Raw genomic sequence first — 14,122 nt, 5'->3', positions numbered from 1 at the left:
GAAGCAAATGTCAGTCATTTTGAGATTTTCGCATGTACAGTGGGGCCCCGCACAATGACCGTACCGAACAAAGGCGGGGCGTATGACCACGGTTTTTGCCCAACGATGCAATACTGCCCACAAAAAAAAAAAAAAAATTTAAATACAAAAAAAACATTCTGGGAGGTAAAATACAGTTTCCTTTGATCCTGAGGATGCTCTCCAGTGGTTAGCACAGTTTGGAAGGCCTGTCTTTCCCACGATTTGCATTTCGTACAGATTACTACTTACTATCATCTCATTTCCAATCACAAGTTGTGAAAGATCCATCCATCCATTATCCAACCTGCTATATCCTAACTACAGGGTCATGGGGTTCTGCTGGAGCCAATCCCAGCCAACACAGGGTGCAAGGCAGGAAACAAACCCCAGGCAGGGCGTCAGCCAACCGCAGGGCGCACACCCACACACCAGGGACAATGTAGAATCGCCAGTGCACCTAACCTGCATGTCTTTGGACTGTGGGAGAACCCACACAGACATGGGGAGAACATGCAAACTCCACACAGGGAGGACCCGGGAAGAGAACCCAGGTCTCCTAACTGCGAGGCAGCAAAATTGAAACTAATCAAAACTCATCTAAGATCTTCCATGTCATAAGAGCATCTGACCATCCTGGCTTTTTTCGGCATTGTAAAAGAATTCCTCACAGATGATGTAGAAAATGAAGGAGTACAATTGTTTTCAGAGAAGAGATCTAATTTGGGGAAACAGACTTAAATGAATATTTAATTTGAATAAGTGTTTATTTCTTATTTAATACAGTCGGCCCTTGATATACGACCGACCTGACATGCGAACAACTTGATTTTACGACCAAAATATTTGTTTAGATTTACAACCAACATCTTGCGTTACGACCTGAATGCGGTCACGTGTATCCGCTTGTGCGATTGTAAACAAACAGCCGAGAGTGTTAGTAAGCGTCAGTCGGAGCCCAGATACATTGTGTTTGTGGACGTAATTTCGGTCAGTGCAGTGATTTATATAATTTTTTTCGATAATTGCTAAGGAAGGAGGAGAAGGTAATGAAGGTAAAGAAAGCGATCACAATCGAAACGAAGAAGGAAATTGTGCAGAAATATGAGGGAGGTGTTCGTGTGATCGATCTCGCTAATATGTACAGCATGTCAAAATCCATCATCTCGACAATTTTACAAAGAAAATATTTGTATAAGGAGGCTCCTTCCAAACAATAACCACCTTCCATTTCATTCTCCTCCTCCTCCCTTCCTGCAGCCCAAAGATGTAAAATTGAATGGTGAGTACAGTATGAAATTGTTGTTTCTGGTAGGCTAGGCACTTTTTATAACTTTTTGGTTAGTACATTAGAAAAATTATTGGTGTTTTGGTAAATTATGCACATTATACAACCCTTTTTTATAATGAAAAGGTTAAGTAAGTGTTGCTGTGGGAGGTTCGGATCGCATTATGGGTATTTACATTATTTCTTATGGGAAAAATAGTCTTGACTTACAACCAACTTGAGTTACAACCAGCCCTCGCGAACGAATTAAGTTAGTACGTCAAGGGTCCACTGTATGCCTTTCTTTATAATATTCATATGCCTTCTTTACCATTCACCCCACCTTAGGGGGCATACAATCAAGGAGTTTGCCCCCGGGTATCTTCTAGCCTCTCCACGCCACTGCCTGCAGGTGTGATGGGCTCTGGACCAGCGCGGTGATGCCATGACTGAATCTTGTCGGGTTCCTGCAGGACTGGGCACTGGTGATACTGAAAACGAAACCAATCAATTAACTCTTTGAGCGCTGAATATTTTTACTGCACACAAAGCAACAGTTTCACACATAAATCAGCATAAAATGTCTGTTGCTTGTGCTGTGGCTGCTATCGGCACCTGTTTGTTGTCTCTGGCAGCTTCTTGAAGGCCAGAAGGAATGCCGTGTTGGTCCGGCTGCCTGGCTATCTTCGTGTGGTGGTGGCAGCCACAATGCGATGCAATTTGTACTTATTGGTGGTGTCCTTCTAGGCGAATGTTGCCGTAGGCACATTAGCTACAGTATGTGAACATGTTCAGCACTACGATCAGCTGGTGCTGGTACCTCACTTTCGTTTCTTTGACCACCTGCATCAAAATCAGAATCTGACATGTCAGAGTCCGATTCAGCGATAATACATAAAATGGCAGCCACGGAGTGCTTTGCTTTGCACGTTCGCTTTGGTCACTCGCTGGATGTTTGATGCATTTTAGAGGTTGTTTGCTCTACTCTACTCCTTCACGTGAAGGAAATCAAAGTCAAATCACTGAAGCTAACTTTCCTTCTAGCAAAGAGAGTGAAACTAAAACATATCAGCGAGCTGATACCATCCTCTACCCCTGAATTTCGACAAAAGTCGGCATCCGCTCTAGAAGAGTTAAGAAACTGTAGTCATGTAGGATTAATGCTTTTATTTGAGAAATGAGAGAATGTCAAAGGAACAAAACCAGAAGAAGAATAAGACCAAGAAAAGGAGCAGAAGGCAAGCAGAACTGGCCACCAGGTAAGTCCTATAAAAGTTAAAGCTGCTCAGACAGCTTAGCCAGGCTGGTGTCTTCATGTCAATGCAGTGTTGGGAGTCCAAAGAGGCAGACGTGAAGAACTCGACATCCGCCGCTCACTTAATTCCTGTGTTTGTTTGAAGGACGCACACTTCATATACGGCCCTGTCCTTATGAGACAGTGTCTGAAATAAAACGAAAATAAAAATAAAGGAAACAAGTCACCGTCGCCTCATTTCCTTTTACGCAAAGTTGAATTTTGTGTTTGATTTCTTCTAAAATTACATTTACCTGATAGTCATCCTCTAGTTGTGTAGCAGTCTCCTGAAACAAAGATGACACCAAATGAATGTAATTCAGCAGTATTTGCTTATCGGCTCATTTGTGTTGGTTGCAGTGTTAAGCAGAAACTTTTTCTCATTTTCTTTGCTTTGTTTGCTCCCCTGTTCAGCTTATGAATTCAGGGCAACAATTTGTATGTTAGAGATCAAGTCAAGTCAAGTTGGGGAGTGTGCACTGGTACGGTGTGTTGCCGCACTCACTACACAAAGAAACAACTCGGGATCCCGGTTTGCAACCCCCCAGGCAGACACGAGGTCCAGTCCCACCCTCCGGAAATGACCCTCTATCTGTCACAGCCAGGTGTTACATGGGCAACCCCTTGGCCTGGTACCTGCCAATCAGGTCCCCAACAATGAGGATCTTACGAGCTGGATCACCCTCGGGGAAACCCGCCACATGTCCGTAGTGCCGTAACTGACGCTCCCTCACAATGCAGGTAATGTGCCTCATTCGGGACTCCATGAGCAGCACAAAGTCAAACCAACGGTACCCAAGGATTTTCTGGAGAGACACAGCACCAAAGGAGTCCAGTCTTCATCTCAGGTCAATGGATAGTGTCCATGTCTCACAAACAGGGGGCACCAGAACCCTACAGACTTGGACCTTATCCTTTTGCAGAGATATCAGGAGTACCACACACCCCTTTCCAGCGACCTCATGACCCCCCATGCTCTCCCAATCTGTCTACTGACTTCATAGGAAGTGTCACCAGAGACATGAATGTCACTGCTGAGGTAAGTAAACCTCTCGCCAGGTCTACACTCTCTCTGCAGACAGACACACTGCTGATGGCCATGCCCAAGAGGTCATTAAAGGCCTGGATCTTTAGTTTTTATCAGGACCCTCACAAGCTCAGACACTCAGACTCCTCACTCAGTCTCTTGAGCGCCCCGATCAGAGCCTCCATTGACTCATCAAAGATCACAGCATCATCAGCAAAGTCAAGGTCCATGAATCTTTCTTCACCAACAGATGCCCCCCAGCCGCTGGACCCCACGACCTTGCCCAACACCCAGTCCACACAATCATTGAGCAGAGTAGGAGCAGAACACCCCCCTGACGAACCCCAGAATCAACTGGGAAAAACACAGAGGTCCGGCCTCCACTCTGCACAGCACTCACAGTACCAGTGTACAGGCCGGCCATGACATCCAGCAACCTCGAGGGGATCCTGCAAACACTCAGGATGTCCCACAGGACAGCTTGATCAACCGAGTCGAACGCTTTGCAAAAATCAACAAAGGCTGCAAAGAAACTCTGCCGATATTCATGTTTGCACTTCATGAGAACCCTCAGTGCCAGGATGCGGTCGATGGTAGACGTCTTAGGCGTAAAACCAGACTGTTCCGGTTGCTGGTAGGTGAACAAGTGATCACGGATCCTATTGAGGACGACCCTAGTAAGGACCTTACCCAACACCGAGAGCAGTGTTATCCCCCTGTAGTTGCTGCAATCCAGGCGATCACCCTTCCCTTTCCAGTTAGGGATGACAAGTCCCATTTTCCATTCAGTTGGGATGATGCCAGTCTCCCAAATGGAAGCAAAGATTGCTTGCAATGCCAGGAGGACAGCCTTACCACCAGCCTAGAGAAGTTCATCCCAGATACCACAGATCCCTGCAGCCTTTCCCCCCTCTCAGATGGTTCACCACCTGTGCCATCTCAGTGAGATTGGGTGGTTCACAGCTAATTGGAGGATCAGCCTCAAGAACCGTGGACCCAGAGATATCCAACATCCTAGCCGGAGGATCAGCTCTGAACAACTGCTCAAAGTAGCCATCCCAGTGGGTCACAACTGCAGTGTCATCCATAAGGACCATTCCATCAGCTGCCCTGACTGCAACTCTCCGAGGAATAGATTCAGATGTGCGTAATGCTTCGATTCCTCTGTAAGCAGGACGTGGGTCGCTAGCCCACAGATGGTGTGTCACTTGCTCACAGATTCCTCTAACAAACACCTCTTTATCTGCCCTAGAGCCCTCACAGCCATCCCTCTCAGTTCCCGGTACAGACCAGAGTTGCCATTGAGCTGTGCGCTGTGACTCCTCTCGATGATATCCAGGGTGCCCTACGAGATGAAACACCTCCTTCTGGGAACACCGGTAACACCAACACAACCCTCAGCAACCTTCATGGTCTTGTCACAGAAAGTCTCCCACATCACATTAGGATCAGCAGTCATACCTATGTTAGAGGAAACGCTGAAATTCAGAGGGGAGATTTGTGTAACCCTTGAGTTAGTGCACTGTGATAAAGAGGAGCAGATGACATCAGGGCACCAGTCACGCATGTGTGACTGGGGGTGTAAGGCATCACCTTCTGGGCTTGTCTAAGGTAAGCAATGCTGGGATGGTCCAGGTTGGCTCCACGGTCCTGGGCAGTTTGAACCTGGGATCGTCGATAATATCGTATACCGAGGTGAGCCAGGAAAATGGCGACACACAGTTAGCAAGAGGTAGGTGGAAGTGCTTTGGTGCTTTTATTTACAAAAAACAGCATCCAAAAACTGCTGTGCATTAATAAATAAATCAGTGAATAAATAAATCTTATACTGTATATAATAATAATAATAATAATAATTCATTACATTTATACTGCTCAAAAAAATGAAAGGACCCCTTTTTAATGAGAGTATAGCATCAAGTCAATGAGACTTCTGTGCTGTTAATCTGCTCAGTTAAGTTGCTGAGGGGCTTGTTCATCAGTTTCAGCTGCTTTGGTGCAGTAGAGGGGCAACAATGAGAGAGACGACCCCCAAAACAGGAATGAATGGTTTAACAGCTGGAGGGAGGCCACTGACATTTTTTCCCTCCTCATCTGTTTTGTCACTCGTTTGGCATTTGGCTACGCTCAGTGTCACTACTGGTAGCATGAGGCGATACCTGGACCCTACAGAGCTGGCACAGGAAGTCCAACTTCTCCAGGATGGCACATCCATACATGGCATTGCCAGAAGGTTTACTGCGTCTCCCAGCACAGTCTCAAGGACATGGAGGAGATACCAGGAGACAGACAGTTACTCTAAGAGAGCTGGACTGGGCCCCTCATAGAAGGTCCTTAACTCATCAACAGGACCCACCAGTATCTGCTCCTTTGGGCAACGAGGAACAGGATGAGCACTGGCAGAGCCTACAAAATGACCTCCAGCATGCAGGCCACTGGTGTGAATGTCTCTGACCAAACAATCAGAAACAGACTTCATGAGTGTGGCCTGAGGGCCTGATGTCCTCTAGTGGGCACCGTAGAGCTCGATTGGCATTTGCCATAGAATATCAGAATTGGCAGGTCCACCACTGGCATGGGCGCCCTGTGCTTTTCACAGATGAAAGCAGGTTCACCCTGAGCACATGTGACAGACATGGAAGGGTCTGGAGAAGCCGTGGAGAATGTTATGCTGCCTGTAAAATCGTTCAGAGTGACTGGTTTGGTGGTGGGTCAGTGATGGTATCTCTGGGGAGGCATATCCATGGAGGGACAGAGACACAGACCTCTACAGGATAGACAACAGTAGGCACCTTGACTGCCATTAGGTATCTGGATGAAATCCTTGGCCCCATTGTCAGAACCTATGTTGGTTCCTCCTGGTGCACCACAATGCCCGGCCTCGTGGCGAGAGGATGAAGGAATTGATACCATTGACTCCCTTCCCCTCGCCCCCACACCCCCATATTCAGTCGCCTGATCTCAATCCAATAGAACACCTCTGGGTGGGACATTATGTTTTGTTCAATCCGACGCCTCAGACTGTTCAGGAACTCAGTGATGCCCTGGTCCAGATCTGGGAGGAGACCCCCTAGGACACCATCCGTCGTCTCATTAGGACGATGTCAGGCATGCATACAAGCACATGGATGGTTACAAACTGCTGAGTACAATTTCAGCAAAATAGACTCGCCTGCCTGCCTGCCTGCCTCATCAGTCTTTCAATTTTGATTTTCGGGGTGTCTTTGAATTCAGCCCTCTGTCTGTCGGTAGATCATTTTCATGTCCTTCCTTTCGTTCCTCACACATCACCATATCAGTCCATACCAGTAGAGAGAGTCAGAATTCATTTTTTTCCCATTGAGATCTGATGTGTTTTCAAAGTGGTCCTTTCATTTTTTGAGCAGTTTATAAAGCAGACTGTAACAATCTTGTCGTCTTGTATTTATGTTTTCATCAAGTTGACGCTCAGAACGTTTATTGAAGCGCCATCTGTCGGCTGATTAGGAAGTTGACATGTAACTTTCTCTCCCTCTCTCTCTCTCTCTCTCTCTCTCTCTCTCTCTCTCTCTCTCTCTCTATATATATATATATATATATATATATATATATATATATATAAATATAAATATATCTTTATATATAATAACCAACATCTGTCTGTATGTCTGTCCACTTTTCACGAGAGAACTACTTCACAGATTTAGATTGGGTTTTTTCTATAATTTGCTAGAACATTCCGGATGATTTTGTGACTTCTCTCATTGCACTAAGAGTCATAGTTCACTTGAAGGAGCGATTTATTTCCGTTAATCAGAGACAGAGGTGAGGAAGACATGTGACGTCAGGAGTAGGGAGCAGGGAAGGACCCTCCTCACTCATGCGCCAGCCTCCGTTCAAGTTGGTCTACCTCTGTGTTTTGGAGTGTTCCTCGCCTCCACTTAGTTAGAGATACCTGTTTATTGATTTTTAAAGTCTGTCCTGTTTCACTAGTCGTGAGGGATGGCTATTAATCCATAACAACCAGGATAAAACCAACAATTCTAAATTTCAGATCCAAACAGTCATTCCAGTCCAGGTAAAACCATATCAGCAGCAAGTTCTCCCTCAGCCAGCCCAGCACATCCTTCACCATGCACCTTCCCAGCTCGTTACCAGAGGGTCTTTCAAGTTGCAGAGATATGACTACTAGGACCACCTATCCTGACTCCCATCCCGATTGCCTCAACTGGCATCCTCTAGGATGCTCACAGCCAGACCTCCATCATCCCGTACGCTAGCAAGGTGTTATCAGGGTGCATGGGAGGTTCGTGCACTGCCCCTGCTGCTACAGTCTTCAATAGGATCACCCCACGGGACGCTAGTCACTTCACTCTTGGTGCCCGGGTGCTCCGTCTCCTGTCTCACATGTTGCTGTTGCTATTGCCATCTGGTTTACTCCTTGACCGTTTCCTCTCCAGCTATCTAGATTCTCAAAAAAGTGTTCCTTCCTCGATATCACCATACAAGTTCCTCTTCATGGCACTGATCATCAATGTCATAAACTGAAGCACTTGACCAATGTGCCCACATTTGAACATCGATGTGCAATCAGCCCAGCACCCCAATCACCCTCGGAGTGGCTTGCACATGTCCTTCAATTACATCATGGTGCAGAAGATGGATTTGATTCAGGTAGACGTGTGACAAAAGTAATGACAGTTGACTCAATGAGTGACAAAACTGCAAACTCTCCTTCTAGTGGAGGACAGCCTGTGATGGCCAACAAAACGTTCTTTAATAAGTACAGTGGAACCTCGGTTTGCAAGTAACTTGGTTTACGAGTGTTTTGCAAGACGAGCTAAAATTTTTAATAAATTTTGACTTGATAAATGAGCGAGGTCTTGCAATATGAGTAGTATGTATAGGCTTTGTCTGCTGAACGTCATGTGATCACAACTGAGCTGATGGTACTTCTCTCTCTCTCTCTCACTGCGGGATTGTGGGTAATCATCTCCTATTCTCCGTCTGAGTCGGCGTGCTTCACTCATATAGTCAACATCCGTACACGCGTATACTGTTTACTACAGCATTGTGACTGTGTGTGTGCGTGCATGCGCGCACGCGTGTGTGTGCTGTGACATGCAAGTCCCCATATTGCACCACCAACTTTATTCAGCTTGAAACAGCAACAGTGCGGTTATTTACTTCTCTAGCGCCTTCAACACAATCCAACCTCTGCTCCTTAGGGACAAGCTGACAGAGATGGGAGTAGATTCATACCTGGTGGCATGGATCGTGGACTATCTTAAAGACAGACCTCAGTATGTGTGTCTTGGGAACTGCACGTCTGACATTGTGGTCAGCAACACAGGAGCGCCACAGGGGACTATACTTTCTCCGATCCTGTTCAGCCTATATACATCGGACTTCCAATACAACTCAGAGTCCTGCCATGTGCAAAAGTTCGCTGATGACACTGCTATCGTGGGCTGTATCAGGAATGGGCAGGAGGAGGAGTACAGGGACCTAATCAATGACTTTGTTAAATGGTGCGACTCAAACCACCTACAACTGAACACCAGCAAAACCAAGGAGCTGGTGGTGGATTTTAGGAGGCCCAGACCCCTCATTGACCCCGTGATCATCAAAGGTGACTGTGTGCAGAGGGTGCAGACCTATAAATATCTGGGAGTGCAGCTGGATGATAAATTAGACTGGACTGCCAATACTGATGCGCTGTGCAAGAAAGGACAGAGCCGGTTATACTACCTTAGAAGGCTGGCGTCCTTCAACATCTGCAATAAGATGCTGCAGATGTTCTATCAGACGGTTGTGGCGAGCGCCCTCTTCTACGCAGTGGTGTTCTGGGGAGGCAGCATTAAGAGGAAAGACGCCTCACGCCTGGACAAACTGGTGAGGAAGGCAGGCTCTATTGTTGGCATGGAGCTGGACAGTTTAACATCTGTGGCAGAGCGAAGGGCGCTCAGCAGGCTGCTATCAATTATGGAGAATCCACTGCATCCACTGAACAGGATCATCTCCAGACAGAAGAGCAGCTTCAGAGACAGACTGCTGTCACCGTCCTGCTCCACTGACAGACTGAGGAGATCGTTCCTCCCCCAAACTATGCGACTCTTCAATTCCACCCGGGGGGGTAAACGTTAACATTTAACATTATACAAAGTTATTGTCTGTTTTTCACCTGCATTATTATCATTCTTTAATTTAATATTATTTATTGTATCTATCTATTGTAGCGGGATCTGCCACTCTCCTATACACAGACACAGCAGTCAGGCAGGGCCATGCCCAAGTAATACTGTGCCTTGCGCATTTATAATGTTCCTTGTTCCTTGTATCACCCATCGACGGCAGGCGCTTATAGCATGTCTTTTCGGATTTGCTTTTACGGCGAACTGCTACAGCGCTGGGAGACTGTGATTGCTTTGGAACGCTCTTCCGCGTGTTGTCCCGTTAGGTGTAATCCCACCAGAGTTTAGAAACTCACTCACAGGTTAATTTGTTTTATGTATTTTTACTTTATATTTTGTATTAATCATTTTAATATGAATAGTTTTGGGTTGTGGAACGAATCATCTAAGTTTCCATTATTTCTTTGTTATACGAGTGCTTTGGACTGCGAGCACATTTCTGGAACGAATTATGCTTGCAAAACCGAGGTTCCACTGTAATTTAAAATAGTCGAGTAGTGTGAGTACATGAGGCCAAGAGAGTCAAGAGCACATCAGACAGGTGACGGCTAATAGTGGCCCTAAAATGACAGGCACTGACTTGTGGCAGCACTGCCTGAGGGGAACTACATGTCCCAGCATGCAGTGGGGTCACATAATTTCCATTTCTGTTATATTCGACTATTAAAGTTACTATTATTAAGGTATTATTTTTTAATTTATTTATCACATGTTTTATAATTCCAACATAATGCATGCTTTTGCATTCATTAAATAAAATGATTTTTATTGGTATTATAAAGTTAAGTATTAATTTAATGCCCTGGAGTTTAGCAGCTAAGCACTTCATACCTTATTGTCCTGTGTGTAAATTTTGAATGTGACAAATAAAATTGGATTTGATTTGCTAGTGTGAATCTGAGCACCTCAGGACCACTACAGACTGAAGAAAAGTGAATTGTGAAGAGTGGACCACTGCTCACCATCTGAGCATTTGGGCGTAAAGTTCACCTAAAGGGGTCTAGATGTGGCATTCATCACAAAATGTCTTTAGAATCGCTGTGGCTTTATAATGAAATGTGGGGAGCAGACAAAGGAGGGATGGCAGGGAATGAGCCAACATTATTAGCAGCAAAGACTCTGATGCTTGGACCCCTCAGTGAACACAAATTTAAGAGGAGTTCCCTCAACAGACACGTAAAGCCATACAACAAGTAGCTCGCCAGTAAAAAGGTACTATATAAACTGGGCCTGTCATAGTAACGGTACCTCTGGATCAGAGCCACAGCTCCTGACATTCTTCTTAATGTTTTCTGTTGGTGGTGTGGCTGGAAACAAAGAAAAGGAAATGAGGTGAGTGACATCAGTGTCACCAAGTGAAGTGGAATGACGACTGAATGAGTAACTTCATGTGACACTCCATCAGCACATTCAGAATTAAACATTTAGTGCACGACTCAACACTCTGTACTTATCAAGTGAGAGGACATCACAGAGAGAGGCACCACCAAAGTGTCGTGGTCATCCAGCCAGGAAGTCCACCACCCATACCTTTACAAGTCAGTCTACATGCTCCATACACGGCAAAGGGGGTCATCGCAACCAGCAGGAGAGCCAAGACAACAGAAGACACTAAAAGAACTTTACATCCATTATAGCGGTGCTGCTGCTCATCTGAAGACTCTGATGGTGAAGGGAAGAACGGGTGAGCTGGAAAAGAGAAACCACAAAGAAAAGTGACAGTCAAAAGGGGACAACCGAGGACACGGGGCAGCTTGAGACACGTCCAGAATGAGTCGCCAACTACAGCATGGCAGGGCACCTCGGTTTAATGAAGAAAAACATCAAAAGAAATGAGGAAGGAACAAAGGGAACAGGGCATCAAATGAGGATTAGAAAAATATGAAAGGCACTGCATCACAGATGAATAACACTGAAAGGCGCCATATAAGGGATAGATATACATCAGTACCCACTGATCTGCGCTGTCCCACAGTATTTTTCCATTTGTCCCCACTTATTTTGATGTCCATCTCCACTGTCACACTTCATCCCTGTGTCTTTCCTTCCTTCCCCATTTCCTGAGGACACTGACATCTCTATTGGCGCCATTTAACTCGACCTCCTCTTTTTAGCCCAACTTTAAGTTCTTACTTTCCATTGTCCTCTTGTATTCTTTATCTCACGTCTCATATAAGGCACGATATGGAATTAAAAGATGCGTTTGTTCATTTCAAACAGATTACATCTCTAGCAAGCTGCTGCTGACAGGTACGTCACCATCACTTAAGAATAAAGACATGGAGGGGGACTTGTGTTCTGTTCTGTGTATTGTGTTGTATTGACCCCCTTCTTTGACACCCACTACACGTTTAACCTACTTGGAAGGGGGTCTCCCTGTGAACTGCCTTTCCCAAAGTTTATTCCATTTGTTATCTATTATTATTATTATTATTATTATTATTATTATTATTATTATTATTATTATAGTGTCTTTCACATCTATCTATCTATCTATCTATCTATCTATCTATCTATCTATCTATCTATCTATCTATCTATTATTATTATTATTATTATTATTATTATTATTATTATTATTATAGTGTCTTTCACATCTATCTATCTATCTATCTATCTATCTATCTATCTATCTATCTATCTATCTATCTATCTATCTATCTATCTATCTATCTATCTGTATAATGAATTATTAACTGTTAAATTTCTTATTAATGTGCGGAGTAGGAGGAGTGTAAAGGGGAGTAAAGGTGGTTTTTGTGTTTAACGCCATGATGTCCACCGTGTATTGATCCTCCTTCTCCTCTCTGCGCTGTTGTGTCTCTGCAGTTCTTGGTTTTGCTGCTGGTATTGGTGGTTCGACGTGGCTGTGTGGGTACTCATGTTCAGCCGAACTGAAGGCCTACATCAGACACACTCACCTCAGCTCAGCCTCACTTCTTCACTCCTGCCTCAAGTGTTACATTTCCTTACATTATCGGGAGCATTTTTAGAAATTCTTCTCATATTTTCTTCTAAAAGTTGAATCAACATTCTAAAATTCTTACCTGTCTGGGTCACTTCATAATTTGTGAGTACTGAAAGAGAAGATAAAGCTCAGTCACCATCTTATTTTTCGTTTCATACCGGTTAAGACTCTCATGTTAGTGAAATGTGATGAAAACTTTAGGGGTCAGTGACAGAACACAAGACAAGTCTAAATCAGAGTGTGAGGTGTGCTAAAAGAATATACATAAAGAACTGACCAGTGAGGTGAATCCCATTGCTGAACATGAAGGGGTCTTGTCCAGGATCAACACAGTAGTAAATTGCAGTGTCCTCGTGGCTGACATTCTTGATGACTAAAGTGTGACCTTCTTTACATGAAAACTGCTTTCCAGGCTTAATGTAGAGAAAGTATCCTGTAGACTGAGCTCCGAATGTCCGCAGAATGGCATGAGGAGGCCGGCCGGGCAGCTGTCTGAACCAAAGGAACTGAGAGTTACCAATGCTGAGTGAACAGTTCAGGGACACGGTGTCACCTGGGAGGGACGTCACTGTGAAGCTCCAGACAGTTAGAGGACCTGCAAGTAGAAAAACATTAAAATCTTCATTTACTTGTTTAGATTGTTAAAGTAAAATAAAGTAAAAATGACTCCTTTCATTTCAAGAGGTGGAATGATGGTATCTGAGCAGTTTTTTCACTTTTTACATTAAATAATTAATTTGATAAAAAAAAAGTGCTGTCAGTGATGTCACAGGCCAGTAAATGAGACCACCCTCCTCTTTTGTGTGGATTTCAGTCCTCAGTCACTGAGAGCTCAATGGGCTGCCCGCGTTGAATACCAACCACGTAGAAATGCTTCAGGGCTGCACTTTTGAGAATACCCGAGCATAACGTCTACTTCACTACATTTTCAAATGGCTCCTTTTATTCCAATATACTTTTCTAGATTCATTTGTTACTCGATTATTAAACTAGAAAATAAAAGAGGCTACATAAACCTGCCTAAAGTTTTACTCACTCACTTATCTTCAGGACCCTTGTCATATATGGAGATTCTGGGGCCTCGTGTATAAACAGTCGGTGCGTAGGCCTGTTTAAGAAGCACGGAAAGACCGAGAACACTTAGAATGTGAAACATTTAACGTGCTACTTTAGATACGACGGGAGTTGAGAATGTCTAGTAAATTAAACCATCGATTTAAAGGTGGAGGTGACACTCTGCTTTAATGACAAAAGAAAAACTAAGAGTTTAAAGTTGACACTTCGACTTTACTCTCGACAGAGGCCTTTTATTTTCTTATTCTCCGTGGCCCTAATATGCTTGTGACCCTCAGATAGTGGATGCGATTCGCCTTTT

General features: G+C 44.5%; 1 protein-coding gene and 1 long non-coding RNA gene across 3 annotated transcripts in view; both read right to left on the bottom strand.

Moving 5' to 3' along the window:
• The window catches only part of LOC114641152 (uncharacterized), a 513,154-nt gene that overhangs the window by 482,180 nt on the left and 16,852 nt on the right, over positions 1–14,122 (bottom strand). For both annotated transcript variants that reach the window (XM_051925981.1, XM_051925979.1), the window contains exon 3: positions 13,301–13,342. In XM_051925981.1, coding sequence (XP_051781941.1) covers positions 13,301–13,342 — 42 coding nt within the window. The remainder of the gene's footprint in view (positions 1–13,300; positions 13,343–14,122) is intronic.
• LOC114641157 (uncharacterized) lies at positions 2,438–2,974 on the bottom strand. Its single transcript, XR_003714272.2, has 2 exons — positions 2,834–2,974; positions 2,438–2,727 (listed from the first exon to the last, which is right to left on the bottom strand). It is a non-coding gene; the product is annotated as an uncharacterized LOC114641157 (long non-coding RNA).

This window comes from Erpetoichthys calabaricus, chromosome 4, assembly GCF_900747795.2.
Source record: "Erpetoichthys calabaricus chromosome 4, fErpCal1.3, whole genome shotgun sequence".
NCBI lineage: Eukaryota > Metazoa > Chordata > Cladistia > Polypteriformes > Polypteridae > Erpetoichthys > Erpetoichthys calabaricus.
This window is presented reverse-complemented; position numbering and strand designations above follow the sequence as displayed.